At 44.0% G+C, this 19,850-nt stretch overlaps 1 protein-coding gene across 1 annotated transcript in view; it reads right to left on the bottom strand.

Annotated features, from left to right (window-relative positions):
• LOC139763678 (uncharacterized) overlaps nt 1-19,850 on the bottom strand; it is a 79,005-nt gene that overhangs the window by 13,611 nt on the left and 45,544 nt on the right. The window contains 5 exon segments of the mRNA XM_071689983.1: nt 5,659-5,779; nt 11,698-11,880; nt 13,910-14,143; nt 17,070-17,321; nt 19,122-19,189. Of these exon segments, the coding sequence (XP_071546084.1) occupies nt 5,659-5,779; nt 11,698-11,880; nt 13,910-14,143; nt 17,070-17,321; nt 19,122-19,189 (858 nt within the window).

The raw sequence follows: 19,850 nt of genomic DNA, 5'->3' as shown, positions 1-19,850 counted from the left end.
GAGTCGTTGAGAGAGCAGAAGAGGGTGTATTGAAATGGTTTGGTCACATGGAGAAAATGAGTGAGGAAAGATTGACAAAGAGGATATATGTGTCAAAGGTGGAGGGGACGAGGAGAAGTGGGAGACCATATTGGGGGTGGAAGGATGGAGTGAAAAAGATTTTGAGCAATTAGGTCTTGAAAATACAGGAGGGTAAAATACGTGCAAGGAATAGAGTGAACTGGAACGATGTGGTATACCAGGGTTGATGTGCTGTCAATGGATTGAACCAGGGCATGTGAAGCGTCTGGGGTTAACCATGGAAAGTTTTGTGGGGCCTGGATATGGAAAGGGAGCTGTGATATCAGTGCATTACACATGACAGCTAGAGACAGTGTGAATGAATGTGGCCTTTGTTGTCTTTTCCTAGCACTACCTCGCACGTGCATGGGGGGAGGGGGGTGCCATTTCATGTGTGGCGGGGTGGGGACGGGAATGGATGAAGGCATCAATTATGAATATGTGCATGTGTATATATGAATATGTCTGTGTATGTATATGTAAGTATACGTTGAAATGTATAGGTATGTATTTGTGCATGTGGAGGCGTTTATGTATATACATGTATATGTGGGTGGGATGGGCCATTCTTTCGTCTGTTTCCCTGCGCTACCTCGCTAACGCTGGAGACAGCGACAAAGTATAAAAAAATGAATTAAATAAAATAGATATATATTATGCATATAGATATCTGGGAGTGGATTTAGCAGCGGAGGGAGCCATGGAAGCAGAAGTGAGTCACAGGGTGGGGAAGCTGGTGAAGGTTCTAGGAGAATTGAAGAATGTGTGGAAGGCAAGAACATTATCTCAGAGAGCAAAAATGGGTATGTTTGAAGGAATAGTGGTTCCAACATTGTTATATGGTTGTGAGGCGTGGGCTCTAGATAGGGTTGTGCGGAGGAGGATGAATGTGTTGGAAGTGAAATGTTTGAGGACAATATGTGGTGTGAGGTGGTTTGATCAAGTAAGTAATGAAAGGGTAAGAGAGATATATTTATTTATTTATTTAGTTATTTTGCTTTGTCGCTGTATCCCGCGCCTGCGAGGTAGCGCAAGGAAACAGACGAAAGAAATGGCCCAACCCACCCCCACATACATGCACACACACACACGTCCACACACGCAAACATACACACCCACACATCCCAACATACACACATATATACACACACAGACACACACATATACACACATACACAATTCACACCGTCTGCCCCTACTCATCCCAATCGCCATCCCGCCACACACGAAATAACATCCCCCTACCCCCTCATGTGCGCGAGGCAGTGCCAGCAAAAGACAACAAAGGACACATTCATTCACACTCAGTCTCTAGCCGTCATGTCCAATGCACCTAAACCACAGCTCCCTTTCCACATTCAGGCTCCACAAAACTTTCCATGGTTTACCCCAGATGCTTCACATGCCCTGGTTCAATCGAATGACAGCACTTCGACCCCGGGATACCACATTGTTCCAATTCATTCTATTCCTTACAAGCCTTTCACCTTCCTGTATGTTCAGGCCCCAATTGCTCAAAATCTTTTTGACTCCATCCTTCCGCCTCCAATTTGGTCTCCCACTTCTCCTGGTACCCTCCACCTCTGACACATATATCCTCTTTGTCAATCTTTCCTCACTCATTCCCTCCATGTGACCAAACCATTTCAATACACCCTCTTCTGCTCACTCAACCACACTCTTTCTATTACCACACATCTCTCTTAAGAGAAGAGAGAGGCATTTGGACGATTTTTGCAGGGAAAAAATGCAATTGAGTGGGAGATTGATAAAAGAAAGAGACAGGAGGTCAAGAGAAAGGTGCAAGAGGTGAAAAAGAGGGCAAATGAGAGTTAGGGTGAGAGAGTATCATTAAATTTTAGGGAGAATAAAATGTGAATGTAGGTTTGCGGCAGGGGTGTGTGATGTCTCCATGGTTGTTTAATTTGTTTATGGATGGGGTTGTTAGGGAGGTGAATGCAAGAGTTTTGGAAAGAGGGGCAAGTATGAAGTCTGTTGGGGATGAGAGAGCTTGGGAAGTGAGTCAGTTGTTGTTCGCTGATGATACAGCGCTGGTGGCTGATTCATGTGAGAAACTGCAGAAGCTGGTGACTGAGTTTGGTAAAGTGTGTGAAAGAAGAAAGTTAAGAGTAAATGTGAATAAGAGCAAGGTAATTAGGTACAGTAGGGTTGAGGGTCAAGTCAATTGGGAGGTAAGTTTGAATGGAGAAAAACTGGAGGAAGTAAAGTGTTTTAGATATCTGGGAGTGGATCTGGCAGTGGATGGAACCATGGAAGCGGAAGTGGATCATAGGGTGGGGGAGGGGGCAAAAATCCTGGGGGCCTTGAAGAATGTGTGGAAGTCGAGAACATTGTCTCGGAAAGCAAAAATGGGTACGTTTGAAGGAATAGTGGTTCCAACAATGTTGTATGGTTGCGAGGCGTGGGCTATGGATAGAGTTGTGCGCAGGAGGATGGATGTGCTGGAAATGAGATGTTTGAGGACAATGTGTGGTGTGAGGTGGTTTGATCGAGTAAGTAACGTAAGGGTAAGAGAGATGTGTGGAAATAAAAAGAGCGTGGTTGAGAGAGCAGAAGAGGGTGTTTTGAAATGGTTTGGGCACATGGAGAGAATGAGTGAGGAAAGATTGACCAAGAGGATATATGTGTTGGAGGTGGAGGGAACGAGGAGAAGTGGGAGACCAAATTGGAGGTGGAAAGATGGAGTGAAAAAGATTTTGTGCGATCGGGGCCTGAACATGCAGGAGGGTGAAAGGAGGGCAAGGAATAGAGTGAATTGGATCGATGTGGTATATCGGGGTTGACGTGCTGTCAGTGGATTGAATCAGGGCATGTGAAGCGTCTGGGGTAAATCATGGAAAGCTGTGTAGGTATGTATATTTGCGTGTGTGGACGTGTATGTATATACATGTGTATGGGGGTGGATTGGGCCATTTCTTTCGTCTGTTTCCTTGCACTACCTTGCAAACGCGGGAGACAGCGACAAAGAAAAAAAAAAAATCTCTTTTATCCCTGGGGATAGGGGAGAAGCAATACTTCCCACGTATTCCCTACGTGTCGTAGAAGGCGACTAAAAGGGGAGGGAGCGGGAAGCTGGAAATCCTCCCCTCTTGTTTTTTTTTTTTTTTTGATTTTCCAAAAGAAGGAACAGAGAAGGGGGCCAGGTGAGGATATTCCCTCAGAGGCCCAGTCCTCTGTTATTAATGCTACCTTGCTAACGCGGGAAATGGCGAATAGTTTGAAAGAAAGAAAAGATCTCTCTTACCCTTTCATTACTTAATCAAACCACGTCACACCACACATTGTCCCCAAACATCTCATTTCCAACACATCCGCCTTCCTCCGCACAACCTTATCTACAGCCCATACCTCACAACCATATAATATTGTTAGAACCACTACTCCTTCAAACATACCCATTTTTGCTCTCCGAGGTAACACTCTCACTTTCCACACATTCTTAAACTCTCCCAGAACCTTTTCCCCCTCCCCCACCCTCTGACTTACTTCCGCTAACATGGTTCCATCCACTGCTAAATCCACTCCCAAATATCTAAAACTCTTCACTTCCTCCAGTTTTTCTCCATTCAAACTTACCTCCCAGTTTACTTGTCTCTCAACCCTACTGAACCTAATAACCTTGCTCTTATTCACATTTACTCTCAGCTTTCTTCTTTAACACACTTTACCAAACTCAGTCACCAACTTCTGCAATTTCTCACCCGAATGAGCCACCAACGCTGTATCAACAGCAAACAACGACTGACTCACTTCCCATGCCCTCTCATCCACAACAAACTGCATACTTGCCCCTCTCTCTCTCTCTCTTGCGTTCACCTCCCTAACAACTCCATCCATAAACAAATTAAACAACCAGGGAGACATCATGCACCCCTGCCGCAAACCAACATTCACTGGGAACCAATCACTTTTCTCTCTTCCTACTCGTACACATGCCTTACATCCTTGATAAAAACTTTTCACTGCTTCTAGCAACTTAACTCCCACACCATATACTCTTAACACCTTCCAAAGAGCATCTCTATCAATGCTTTCATATGCCTTCTCCAGATCCATAAATGCTACATACAAATCCATTTGTTTTTCTAAGTATTTCCCACATACATTTTTCAAAGCAAACACCTGATCCACACATCCTCTACCACTTCTGAAACCACACTGCTTTTCCCCAATCTGATGCTCTGTACATGCATTCACCCTCTCAATCAATACCCTCCCATATAATTTCCCAGGAATACTCATCAAACTTATACCTCTGTAATTTGAACACTCACTTTTATTCCCTTTGCCTTTGTACACACACTATGCATGCATTTCGCCAATCCTCAGGCACTTCACCATGAACCATACACTCATTGAATATCCTCATCAACCAGTCAACAACACAGTCACCTCTTAAACTCCACAGAAATACCATCCAAACGTGCCGCCTTTCCGGCTTTCATCCACAAAGCCTTCACTACCTCTTATCTATTTTCCAAATCATTCTCCCTAACTCTCTCACTTTGCACACCACCTTGACCAAAATACCCTATATCTGCCATTCTATCATCTAACACATTTAACAAACCTTCAAAATACTCACTCCATCTCCCTCTCATTTCACCACTACTTGTTATTACCTTCCCATTTGCCCCCTTCACCGATGTTCCCATTTGTTCTCTTATCTTACACACTTCATTTACCTTCTTCTAAAACATCTCTATATTCTCCCTAAAATTTAATGATACCCCCTTACCCCAAATCTCATTTGCCCTCTTTTTGACCTCGCACCTTTCTCTTGACCTCTTGCCTCTTTCTTTTATACATCTCCCAGTCATTTGCAGTATTTCCCTGCAAAAATCGTCCAAATGCCTCTGTCTTCTCTTTCACTAACAATCTTACTTCTTCATCCTACCACTCACTGCCCTTTCTAATCTGCCCACCTCCCACCTTTCTCATGCCACAGGCATCTTTTGTGCAAGTCATCACTGCTTCCCTACATACATCCCATTCCTCCCCCACTCCCCTTATGTCATTTGCTCTTACCTTTATCCATTCTGCACTCAATCTCTCCTGATAATTCCTCACACAAGTTTCCTTCCAAGCTCACTTACTCTCACCACCCTCTTCACCCCAACATTCTCTCTTCTTTTCTGAAAACCTCTACAAATCTTCACCTTTGCCTCCACAAGATAATGATCAAACATCCCTCCAGTTGCCCCTTTCAGCACATCAACATCCAATAGTCTCTCTTTCATGAGCCTATCAATTAACACGTGATCCAATAACGCTCTCTGGCCATCTCTCCTACTTATGTATGTATACTTATGTATATATCTCTTTCTAAACCAGGTATTCCCAATCACCAGTCCTTTTTCAGCACCCAAATCTACAAGCTCTTCACCATTTCCATTTACAACACTGACCACCCCATGTACACCAATTATACCCTCAACTACCACATTACTCACCTTTGCATTCAAATCACCCATCACTATAACCTGGTCTCTCTCTCTCTCTCTCTCTCTCTCTCTCTCTCTCTCTCTCTCTCTCTCTCTCCAGTCTTACTGAGGATGATGGAGCACATAAAATTACCAGCCAGTGGTGAGATGGGTCACAAGCACCACCCTGGTTGACGATGCCTCTCGCTGCTGAGAACAGACCAGTCGAGCCTCAGTGGTGGCTGCGTAGCTCACCTTGCTCCGCTCTGGGTCACCTGCAGTAGTTGAGTTTATTTTGGCAGAATATATAAACAGCGAACTTGGCATAATTATGTCACGAATAACAATGAAAAATTACAAAATACATTGAATCAGGTACAAAATATGCCAGATGATTTCGTAATAAAGTAATGTTGTTCAAGAACTAACTACAGTTACTTGCACCAGTGTAGAAGAATTACAAATTAGTTACAAACACATTAAGATTATAAGCACCTGACATATTCCATAATTTGATTTTGTTTCTTAAAAGACATCTTTACTTTGAAACTATCTGACTGCCAGTGGAAGACCATTCATTACAACAATACCAGTTTACATGAACGAACTTTTACCAACACCACCTCCTACCCTGGGTACAAGACATGGTTAATCACAACCTCTTGTTCCATCATACCTGTAATGATTATCAACGTTTTAACATATCTCGTATTCTGGGGCACTACCATTGCTGACATTATACACATATCCATATTGTAACTGTTCTTCGCTGCATTCTTCCAGAATAATAGTTACCATATTACGCTGAGGAAAGGCAATAAAAGTTCTGGGAGAATCATGAAGCATATATCTTATAATGTTATCATACATAACCTGCATCTTACCCTTCATTTCTTGAGAACCCACAATGCTATCATGAACAAGTATAGCTGCAATGATAATTGATGAATGCTGATACAAGAAGCTTTTAGTTTTCAGATTGACATTACGGATATTTCTGTAGAAATTATGGAGATTTCTGTAGAAAAATGTGAATTTACGTCAACTTTTGACAAGTAACTGAGAAGTGATACTATCACCCAATAATGAATGATTACTGACATTATGCCTGAATACCTGACTCATGACTCAGATTCACTTTGTTAGGCCAAATGTTGGTTTGTGGGTCTACATATCTAGGTTGCTCTTGGTTGTTTGGTGAGCGCAGGACTGCAGCCACATCAGCTATCTCTCTAAGACCTCGTTCACGAAAGCATTTGACACATGACCATGGTGGCATAGCACATGAAATGTGAAAGACGTGAATATTTTTTTTTTAATTAGAAAAATTGAGATGGATATAAAACGTTTAATTTAGTAGATCACAACACGTAGTTGTTAACCATGCCATCTCCTGAGCCTCCACCATAAAAAGCTCAGACCTGCCAAGCAGGTGTACTCGCACCCCTCCTGTTCCTCATTCTTATACCTGACTTGATGCAAACACGAGCCACAGTTTCATATCATCTTCTTCAGATGATACGAGAATAAGTATAAAAATCACATCAACGAAAGATGCCAAGAGGCTGCTAGAGACATAAGCGAAGTCTTTAGCTGGATAACTGAGAATAACATACTTTTCAATGGAGATAAATGTAAACTCCTCTGGTATGAGGAACATAAAGAAATATAACAACACAGAACACTGGACAATGTACCTAACCTTTATATACCCCAGATGCTTCACATGCCCTGGTTAAATCCATTGACAGCACGTTGACCCAAGTATACCACATCGTTCCAATTCACTCTATTCCTTGCATGCCTTTCACCCTCCTGTATGTTCAGGCCCCAATCGCTCAAAATCTTTTTCACTCCATCCTTCCACCTCCAATTTGGTCTCCCACTTCTCATTCTCTCCACCTCTGACACATATATCTTCTATGTCAATCTTTCCTCACTCATTCTCTCTGTGTGACCAAACCATTTCAATACACCCTCTTCTGCTCTCTCAACCACACTCTTTTTATTACCACACATCTCTCTTACCCTTTCAATACTTACTTGATCAAACCACCTCACATCACACACTGTCCTCAAACATTTCATTTTCAACACATCCATCCTCCTCCGCACAAACCTATCTATAGCCTATGCCTCGCAACCATATAACATTGTTGGAATCACTATTCCTTTAAACATACCCATTTTTGCTCTCCGAGATAACATTCTCACCTTCCACACATTCTTCAACGCTCCCAGAACCTTCGCCCCCTCCCCCAGACTCACTTCCGCTTCCATGGTTCCATCCGCTGCTAAATGCACTCCCAGATATCTAAAATATTCTACTTCCTCCAGTTTTTCTCCATTCAAACTTACCTCCCAATTGACTTGTCCCTCAACCCTACTGAACATAATAACCTTGCTCTTATTCACATTTACTCTCAGCTTTCTTCTTTCACACACTTTACCAAACTCAGTCACCAGCTTCTGCATTTTCTCACCCGAATGAGCCAGCGCTGTATCATCAGCGGACAACAACTGACTCACTTCCCAAGCCCTCTCATCCACAACAGATTGCACACTTGCCACTCTCTCCAAAAGCCCATGCCTCGCAACCATATAACATTGTTGGAATCACTATTCCTTCAAACATACCCATTTTTGCTCTCCGAGATAACGTTCTCGCCTTCCACACATTCTTCAATGCTCCCAGAACCTTCGCCCCCTCCCCCAGACTCACTTCCGCTTCCATGGTTCCATCCGCTGCTAAATGTACCCCCAGATATCTAAAATATTTCACTTCCTCCAGTTTTTCTCCATTCAAACTTACCTCCCAATTGACTTGTCCCTCAACCCTACTGAACCTAATAACCTTGCTCTTATTCACATTTACTCTCAGCTTTCTTCTTTAACACACTTTACCAAACTCAGTCACCAGCTTCTGCATTTTCTCACCCGAATGAGCCAGTGCTGTATCATCAGTGGACAACAACTGACTCACTTCCCAAGCCCTCTCATCCACAACAGATTGCACACTTGCCACTCTCTCTAAAAGCCCATGCCTCGCAACCATATAACATTGTTGGAATCACTATTCCTTCAAACATGCCCATTTTTGCTCTCCGAGATAACGTTCTCGCCTTCCACACATTCTTCAACGCTCCCAGAACCTTCGCCCCCTCCCCCAGACTCACTTCCGCTTCCATGGCTCCATCCGCTGCTAAATGCACTCCCAGATATCTAAAATATTTTACTTCCTCCAGTTTTTCTCCATTCAAACTTACCTCCCAATTGACTTGTCCCTCAACCCTACTGAACCTAATAACCTTGCTCTTATTCACATTTACTCTTAGCTTTCTTCTTTCACACACTTTACCAAACTCAGTCACCAGCTTCTGCATTTTCTCACCCGAATGAGCCAGCGCTGTATCATCAGCGGACAACAACTGACTCACTTCCCAAGCCCTCTCATCCACAACAGATTGCACATTTGCCACTCTCTCCAAAACTCTTGCATTCACCGCCTAACAACCCCATCCATAAACAAATTGAAATAACCAGGGAGACATCATGCACCCCTGCCGCAAACCGACATTCACTGGGAACCAATCACTTTCCTCTCTTCCTAGTCGTACACATGCTTTACATCCTTGATAAAAACTATTCACTGCTTCTAGCAACTTACTTCCCCCACCATATACTCTTAATACCTTCCAAAAAGCATCTCTATCTTCTCTATCATATGCCTTCTCCAGATCCATAAATGTCACATACAAATTCATGTTTTTCTAAGTATTTTTTGCATACATTCTTCAAAGCAAACACCTGATCCACACATCCTCTACCACTTCTGAAACCACACTGCTCTTCCCCAATCTGATGTTCTGTACATGCCTTGACCCTCTCAATCAATACCCTCCCATATAATCTCCCAGGAATACTCAACGAACCTATACCTCTGTAATTTGAACACTCAACTTTATCCCCTTTGCCTTTGTATAATGGCACTATGCATGCATTCCGCCAATCCTCAAGCAATTCACCATGAACCATACTTACATTGAATATCCTTACCAACCAGTCAACAACATAGTCATCCCCTTTTTAAATAAATTCCACTGCAATACCGTCCAAACCCGCCACCTTGCCAGTTTTCATCTTCTACAAAGCTTTCACTGCCTCTTCTCTGTTTACCAAACCATTCTCCCTGACCCTCTCACTTCGCCCACCACCTTAACCAAAACACCCTACATCTGCCACTCTATCATCTAACACATTCAACAAACCTTCAAAATACTCATTTCATCTTCTCACATCGCCACTACTTGTTATTACCTCCCCGTGAGCCTCCTTCACCGATGTTCCCATTTGCCCTCTTGTTTTACGCACGATATTTACATCCTTCCAAAACATCTTTTTATTCTCCCTAAAATTTAATAATACTCTCTCACCCCAACTCTCATTTGCCCTCTTTTTTTCCCTCTTGTACCTTTCTCTTACCTTGTACCTTATCCCTGGGGATAGGGGAGAAAGAATACTTCCCACGTATTCCCTGCGTGTCGTAGAAGGCGACTAAAAGGGAAGGGAGCGGGGGGCTGGAAATCCTCCCCTCTCATTTTTTTTTTTTTTTTTTTTTTTTTTTCCAAAAGAAGGAACAGAGAAGAGGTCCAGGTGAGGATATTCCCTCAAAGGCCCAGTCCTCTGTTCTTAACGCTACCTCGCTATCGCGGGAAATAGCGAATAGTATGAAAAAAAAAAAAAAAAAAAAAAAAACACCTTTCTCTTGACCTCCTGCCTCTTTCTTTTATATATCTCGAAGTCACTTGCACTACTTCCCTGCAAAAATCGTCCAAACGCCTCTCTCTTCTCTTTCACTAACAATCTTAATTCTTCATCCCTCCACTCAATACCCTTTCTAAGCTGCCCACCTCCCACCTTTCTCATGCCACAGGCATCTTTTGCACGAGCCATCGCTGCTTCCCTAAATACATCCCATTCCTCCCCCACTCCCCTTACATCATTTGCTCTCACCTTTTTCCATTCTGCACTCAATCTCTCCTGGTACTTCTTCACACAAGTCTCCTTTCCAAGCTCACTTAATCTCACCACTCTCTTCACCCCAACATTCTCTCTTCTTTTCTGAAAACCTCTACAAATCTTCACCTTCGCCTCCACAAGATAATGATCAGACATCCCTCCAGTTGCCCCTCTCAGCACATTAACATCCAATAGTCTCCCTTTCACGCGCCTATCAATTAACACGTAATCCAATTACGCTCTCTGGCCATCTCTCCTTGCATACGTATACCTAAGTATATCTCTCTTTTTAAATCAGGTATTCCCAATCACCAAACCTTTTTCACCACACAAATCTACAAGCTCTTCACCATTTCCATTTACAACACTGAACACCCAATATACACCAATTATACCCTTAACTGCCACATTACTCACCTTTGCATTCAAATCAGCCATCACTATAACCCGGTCTCTTGCATCATCGCTGCTAACACACTCACACAGGTGCGCCCAAAACACTTGCCTCTCATAATCATTCTTCTCATGACCAGGTGCATAGGCACCAATAATCATCCATCTCTCTCCATCCACTTTCAGTTTTATCCACATCAATCTAGGGTTTACTTTCTTACACTCTATCATATAGTCCCACCACTCCTGCTTCAGGAGTAATGCTACTCCTTCCTTTGCTCTTGTCCTCTCACCAACACCTGACTTTACTCCTAAGACATTTCCAAACCACTCTTTCGTTTTATCCTTGAGCTTAGCGCTGGAGCCACATTTAAACAGTGGTGTTTGACAGGGGTAAGTGCTGGGGCCACACTTAACCCGTGGTGTATGACAAGGGTACACGCTGGGGCCACATTTAACCCGTGGTGTATGACAAGGGTACACGCTGGGGCCACATTTAACCCGTGGTGTATGACAAGGGTACACGCTGGGGCCACATTTAACCCGTGGTGTGTGACAAGGGTACACGCTGAGGCCACATTTGACCCGTGGTGTATGACAAGGGTAATGTTGGTGGGGTAGATCGGTGGTGGTACAGGTCATGACATCTACTGTCGTAAGTCCATCATAATCTTTGCTAAACTTGAGACGATAACTCAGCTAGGGCCTCAGGATGAGGAGCAGTAAGTGTCACGTTTATCAATGGTACGTATCAACAGTAGTAGTGATGACGAGAACCTACCTTCCTCGTCATCGTCCTGCGTCAGTCCTCGGGGTGGCGGCTGTGCACTGGGGTTGTGGGCGTGGTGCAGCCTGAGGGTAGTGTTGTGGTGCACCACCGAGTACGAGGCTCCACGGTCCAGGGCGTGCCACCGGTGGTGGCTGCTCACCCACGCCGGGAACTCACAGCCGCTGTAGCTCGCAGCTGTAACGTGTTACACACATTAATTACACAGCCAAACCTGGAAGACGTCTGCTACATACAATGAGAAGCAATGCCACACACACACACACACACACACACACATATATATATATATATATATATATATATATATATATATATATATATATATATATATATATATATATATATATATTCTTCTTCTTCATACATATTCGCCTTATCCCGCATTAGCGAGGTAGCGCTAAGAACAGAGGAGTGAGTCTTAGAGCGTATATCCTCACTAGGCCCACCTCTCTGTTCCTTATTTTGGAAAATTATAAACGGGAGGGGAGTATTTCCAGCCCCCCGCTCCCTATATATATATATATATATATATATATAGACAGTATTTTTTTATTACACTTAGTCGCTGTCCCCCGCGTTAGCGAGGTAGCGCAAGGAAACAGACGAAAGAATGGCCCAACCCACCCACATACACATGTATATACATACATGTCCACACACGCACATATACATACCTATACATTTCAACGTATACATATATATACATACACAGACATATACATATATACACATGCACATAATTCATACTTGCTGCCTTTATTCATTCCCGTCGCCACCCCGCCATACATGAAATGACAACCCCTCCCCCCGCGTGCGCGCGAGGTAGCGCTAGGAAAAGACAACAAAGGCCACATTCGTTCACACTCAGTCTCTAGCTGTCATATACAATGCACCGAAACTATAGCTCCCTTTCCACATCCAGGCCCCACGAAACTTTCCATGGTTTACCCAAAACGCTTCACATGCCCCGGTTCAATCCATTGACCACATCGTTCCAATTCACTCTATTCCTTGCACGCTTTTCACCCTCCTGCATGTTCAGGCCCCGATCGCTCAAAATCTTTTTCACTCCATCCTTCCACCTCCAATTTGGTCTCCCACTTCTCCTTATTCCCTCCACCTCTGACACATATATCCTTTTTGTCAATCTTTCCTCACTCATTCTCTCCATGTGACCAAACCATTTCAAAAAACCCTCTTCTGCTCTCTCAACCACACTCTTTTTATTACCACACATCTCTCTTACCCTCGTCAAAGAACTTTTCACTACACAGGAGTCTACCTTCTACAACTTGATGTAGAACATCCCTGAGCTGCAAGTGCCTAAAGACAGGTTTTGGGTAACACTAGGTCTCTCACAGACACGGGTCCTGAGGTGGCACCAGGACAGATGAAGACGTGGTATACATCCACAACCAGGCCCCACACACCTTACTATGCCCTGAAGGCACGTCATCCCTTGTATATCACAATGCTCCAAATTACTTTATCCCTTGCATACCTCTCATCCTTCAGCATGTTCCGGCCCGGAGCTTTCTGAACATTTTTCACTTCATCCCTCCACCGTCTCCTTGGCTTCCCCCCCTGTTCCTTGTTCCCTCCATTTGTGATATGTTTATCCTTTTAGTCATTCTCTCCTTGAGGCTCTGGCCGACGTAAGAGCATAGAGCGCAGCCACTGCTCTCCAGGCACTGCACATAGACGCACACACAACACTCTATGGCCTGTGGTCCCGACCGGATGACGTGGTCAGCTTCCTGAGTGCTGCAGGAGCCTCATGAGGATAGAAGGGACGCCTGGGGTAGGAAGTTAAGGCTCATCTCCTCACCCATTCTCTACAGCCACACCTTCTTTAGCAACCTTTCTCACACCACGTATCGCCCTCAAACTTTTCAGCGGCAACACATCCAAACTCTTGTTTACATTTTTGGCTACACCCATCCAGCACCAACATGCCATCAATCATACCCAACTTTGCCCCAAATCCTGATAGCCTCCATTACCAGCAGTGCAACTTTTGCAGTCATCAACTTACAAATTCTGGTGCCAAACAAGTAGCAAGAAAAGAGCAATTATTGACTGAGCTAACCAGGTTTGCTGACATGGTCGGAAAAAAGAATGTCACTTTAGATTACTGCTAAAGAATGGTGAGGTTTCTTGTGAAATACGTTTGATGTGTGAGTTATGTTATGGAAAGACTTACCTTTACTGATCCTCAGCGTCCTGGAACCATCATGGGCGGAAAAGACTCCATTGCAGGTGGCATCACCTGACTGAGCCATATGGTAGTCTAGGTGAGTCTCCTGTCCCCTGGCCCGCTCCCAGGCGAAGCACCGGTACCTGTCCTCGTCCGTGACGGCCCGTCGGCCCTCAAGACGACCCACGAAGTACCGCGTCGAGCCTTCCTTCCACTGACCGATGCACTCGACCTCCTCTTCTGCAGGAGAGGTGGAGGTGAAGGGTACATGGCTGGGGGGTGAGGCCACTTCCAGCCAGACTCTCTCCGTGGTTATCATGGGAAGTGACCAGCGGGAAATGGGGTTGAGAAATATAAATTCCTTTTAGCGAAATGAACGAACGGTAAAGATGGATTCAGAAAAGAAACAGTCTTAATGACGTCACGAATGTGGCCGGTAAGGTACTGAGAAGATAACCCATTAACTACTATTGGATGATTTCCTACAGAGGAGGAATAACCTATGTCAGAGACTGCAAGTTTTGAGGGTAATGAGGTCATGCGCAAAAAACCTCTTATGTCTACCAGATAGTGAGCTGATGAGCTCTATCTTGGGCAAGAGGGAAGGCTGAGTGGACAGTCAGAAAGCATTTGACACTGTACCACACGGGAGGCTGATTACGAAGCTGGATCACCAACAAGTAATAAGAAAACTCCTTCAATGGACATAAGATTAACTTACAGGAAGAGAACATAGGACACATGTCAGATATATGATATCAGAGTATCATACAGCACTGTATAGTTAAACCTTGCTTCATGGTATGATAGTATCATACAGCACTGTATAGTTAACCTTGCGTCACGCTATGGCAGTGTCATATAGCACTGTACCATTTCTCTTCCTATCATTTCTTCATCAAACATTACCTGTTCATCACTAGGGTCTTATCGTGCCAATATTCCTCCCATTTGTACGATCCATAATTTGCTGGACACATCACACCTCCTCAGACTGAGGCCAGTCATCTCGCCCTCCCCTGCCTCACGCCATCCCTGCCTGTGCTAGCGCCCTACAGGTGCTGGCAGGAAGCACCACTAACATGGTCAGAACTCATACCATGATATTCCTGCTAGGCGTCGCCTACTGCAGCACCAGCTGGTACTCAGAACAAACGTAGACTGTAATGTCCTCCCCAGGCCTTAATGTGGCGGTTAACGTAGCTAATAACATCATTTCCTGTGGAGGCTCAATCGTCAACCATGTGAACTTTGTTCATAAATAAACCTTCCTCTATACGTAACATGCGAAAGCTCAAACGTTTCGGACTTCTTAAGTTCGGGTTTTTTTTTCTTAGCCAGGAAAAATGCTTTTGAAATGGCGTCTGCTGTACATTAACACCGGTCTCTTTTAAAGATGTGCTTCATTGTGAGGCGCGTCTTCGCATTTGGATAGATGATAGAAATGAATAGCAGTAGAAATACCACATGTGTTGCCTACAGTTAGTTCACAAAATAACATTATAAGGTAAACAATAATAAATTCTGCTCTCATCATGTACACAAGTGACTGGGTTGCCTGATGTATGAGTGGCGTAAACATTTTGATCCAATGCAAATTTAAATACCAAAATGATCTGTGTTCATCCTGCAGGTCAAAGACTATTGCATATCATCACTGACACCTTGTTCTTAACTCCCTCCTGAACACCTGAACCCCGTACAATGTGGTATGGGGTCCACTACACTACCTGTGGTGTGGGGTCCACTACACTAGTGTCACCTACGTACCTAGGTGGGGTCATAACACTACCATTTTGGTTCCTACTCATACTTTATTCACAACACTACCTGTTCATCACTAGGGTTGTCGTGCCATACCTCCCATTGTGTGATCCATAATTTGCTGGACACATCACACCTCCTGTTGGGCCATCACTGCCTGTGGCCTGTCTCACCACCCTCCTGTGCTATCGCCCTACAGGTGCTGGCAGGGCACCACTACACATGGGTCGAACTCATACAGATATCCTGCTAGGCTGTCGCCTACTGCAGCACCTGCTGGTACTCCACAAACTAACCTGTAATGTCCCCACCAGCCTTAGGTGTGGGGTTAACGTACTAATACATCATTCCTGTGGTGGGTCCAACTACATACCATGTGAACTTTGTTCATAATAACCTTCCTCTATACCTGTCATGGCAAAGCTCAACGTTTCGGACTTCTTAAGTTGGGGTTTTTTATTCTTAGAGGGAAAAATGCTTTTGAAATGGCGCACTACACTACCTGTGGTGTGGGGTCCACTACACTACCTGTGGTGTGGGGTCCACTACACTACCTGTGGTGTGGGGTCCACTACACTACCTGTGGTGTGGGGTCCACTACACTACCTGTGGTGTGGGGTCCACTACACTACCTGTGGTGTGGTGTGGGGTCCACTACACTACCTGTGGTGTGGGGTCCACTACACTACCTGTGGTGTGGGGTCCACTACACTACCTGTGGTGTGGGGTCCACTACACTACCTGTGGTGTGGGGTCCACTACACTACCTGTGGTGTGGGGTCCACTACACTACCTGTGGTGTGGGGCCCACTACACTACCTGTGGTGTGGGGCCCACTACACTACCTGTGGTGTGGGGTCCACTACACTACCTGTGGTGTGGGGTCCACTACACTACCTGTGGTGTGGGGTCCACTACACTACCTGTGGTGTGGGGTCCACTACACTACCTGTGGTGTGGGGTCCACTACACTACCTGTGGTGTGGGGTCCACTACACTACCTGTGGTATGGGGTCCACTACACTACCTGTGGTATGGGGTCCACTACACTACCTGTGGTGTGGGGTCCACTACACTACCTGTGGTATGGGGTCCACTACACTACCTGTGGTATGGGGTCCACTACACTACCTGTGGTGTGGGGTCCACTACACTACCTGTGGTGTGGGGTCCACTACACTACCTGTGGTGTGGGGTCCACTACACTACTATTCTTCAGGATGTCAGTTTCATCCAGAACTCAACCCCAGAGATTACCACTGACCTAAACCCTCTTACCCCCAGAGATTACCACTGACCTGAACCTTTTAAAACCTCGAGGTTGTCACAAACCTGAGCATTTTACTCACCCCGAGGTTGCCACTAACCTGGACCCTGTCAACCCCAAGATGTTGCCACTAACCTGAGATCTCTGTGCCCTGTACGTCTGGACACGCTTGGTACTTAAAAAGGAGTCGGCTGTCGCTGGTGCAGGAGTCTATGGTAGAGAACGGGAAGCTACACTGGCCATGACCCCGAGTGTAGCTGAAGGTTAGTGGACCCTTGAAGGGGCAGGGGGTTGGCGGGGCGTCACGCCGGAACATGGAGAAGAGGAGAGCGTCACCCGTGATCTGTGAACACAGAGTCTCCAAGTCCCGAGACGGCTCACACAGCGCTGCAAGGGCGACAACAACGTCATGTTAACGTGGGATCTGCATGTGTAGGTACCTGCACGTCATCCAGACACTACTGGTAGATAGGATCTTACCACACACACACACACACACACACACACACACACACACACACACACACACATATATATATATATATATATATATATATATATATATATATATATATATATATATATATATATATATTGCAAAAGGTCACAGTGGTGCGTGTTATCTAGTATATGCTAATAACTACGAGGAAAATGAAACGCGGTAAGTTCCCAAGTGCACTTTCGTGTAATGATCACATCGTCAGGGGAGGTACAAGAATGAGATGGAAGACGTAGAACAGTCAGCTGATATGCAAGGAAGACAACCATAGCTAAGACGACATCGATAAACAAGTGTTATTGGATGGTGGTATTCGGGTTGGTGTGTTCGGGTCTGGCATTATGCCTCTCATAAAGTTTTATTATTATATGGACAGGAAAGGAAACTGTTTACAATTTTTGCCTACGACAAAGCTATCCAGTTTGTATAAACATTAAATAATATTAATGTTACAACTCTTTGTATATTTAATAACAAAATTCAATGATATTCCTCGTGGTAAAGGAGTTACAGATAATAACTGAATTAGCGTTACTCTAGTCAGTACAATGGTCATAATCTTTAAACGTGATTAAACAAAGCATTTGAGTCTTGTTCTGTTATCATACTATATCTATGTTGCTTAAGTCTAATATAAAGATCCTTACCAGTCTGCCCAACATAAAACATATTACAGCTTTTACAAGGGATTTTGTAAACACAACCCGCAGAGTTTTCAGGCGAGAGTTTGATTAAGATACTCTTTCTAGTATTGTTATTGCTGAAGGCTACATTAACATTAAAGGATTTGAGCAACTTGAGAAGTAATGTAAAATTATCACTAGAAGGGAGAACTAACAGATTCTTGGTATCAAGGGGAAGTTTGGGTTTAATTCTATAAATGATTTCTTTGCCAGCTTAAGAGATTTATCAATGAAAGATTTAACATACTTTAACTTGGATCCAATAAAATATATCTTCTACAACTCTTCATCAATGAATTCCGGACTGCATATACGTAATGCCTTAAGAAACAGACTGATATGATGATAGTTTAACTCTGCCCTGTTGAGCTGAGCAATAATGAACAAAAGATATAACATTGGTGGGTTTCCTGTATTTGCTAAACTTAAACATGTTTCCATCCCTATGGATCATGCAGTCTAAAATGTTTGTACATTTTCGTTTGTTGGCTAAACACAAAGAACATCATGTACATACCTAAACCAGGTTGCCGTAGAGGGCAAGATATCCCTTACTAATTTTTTTCAAAGAACATCAAGTGAAATAAAGATAATATAAAGCAACATGTAGATAACATAAAGTATAATAAAGCTAATATAAAACATTATGTAGATAACATAAAGTATAATAAAGATACTATAAAGCCACATGGGCCACATACAGACAACATCAGGGTGTACGTGATGTGAGGATTACCCTCAGCATGTGGATGTTGTAAACATAGTTAGTTCATGTGGTGGATGTGGCTTCACCCTGACAGCCTTAATGACCCTGGTGGGTGATAGTTGTAAAGCCTTAACAACCAACCAATCAACCATGCAACAGAGTTTGTGAACCATCTGATGACATGGAAGATGACATTCATACAGAAAATGTAATGTGTGGCTCATTGCTGTCATACAAGAAAGATGGTGGGTGGTTCAGTACTGTCATACAAGGAACATGGTGTGTGGTGCGGTACTTACTCTCTTTATACTGTAAAATATTTGGATGTTTCTCACTAATAACGACACAGCGGAAGCAACCGTCGTCCCTGCAATATAAAGATCAGCTTCAGTTCAGAATACAATCTGTAAACATCACTTGGCAATGATGTTTTGTACTTGTACATCTAGAGCATCTAAGTGTGTGTGTGTGTGTGTGTGTGTGTGTGTGTGTGTGTACATCATCGTCTGGTATCCTGCTACCTAAACTGTAAATAAGTACATGTTATCATTTAGAAACAACATTGTTCACCAGAGGGAATGGTTGACATCTCCGTCCACAGATGGCGGGGTGATCGTCCACAACATCCACCACTCATCATGTGATTCAAACTATCAACCACCATAACCACATCGCACACAATGAAGCAGGGAACCTTTCTGACATTTTCTGTTGCAAGATTACCACATCCCAGTAGGGTGCCTGTGTCTCTGGTGAGGCTATGCCAGACATTATTGTTGCAGGAGTAAAACCTGTGTGAGTATCTCCTCCTCCCATCCATGGACAGATCACCCCGTTATAAGACCAGTTAAACAAAGGACCTACCATGTCCGACTCTTCCGTCAGTCAGCTTCTGTTTCCCAGCGTTGACATATTGTAGTTCTGTTGTCCTTGAAAGCAAGACGTTGCTTTCCTTCATCCAGAGTGACAATCTCCTCCTCCTCCTCTACTGAGTATCTATGGTGCATCACGAGAACCGTGTCTGAGGA

The sequence above is a fragment of the Panulirus ornatus genome, chromosome 47, assembly GCF_036320965.1.
Source record: "Panulirus ornatus isolate Po-2019 chromosome 47, ASM3632096v1, whole genome shotgun sequence".
NCBI lineage: Eukaryota > Metazoa > Arthropoda > Malacostraca > Decapoda > Palinuridae > Panulirus > Panulirus ornatus.
Note: the sequence above shows the minus strand (reverse complement) of the source record. Positions and strands in the feature narration are given on the sequence as shown.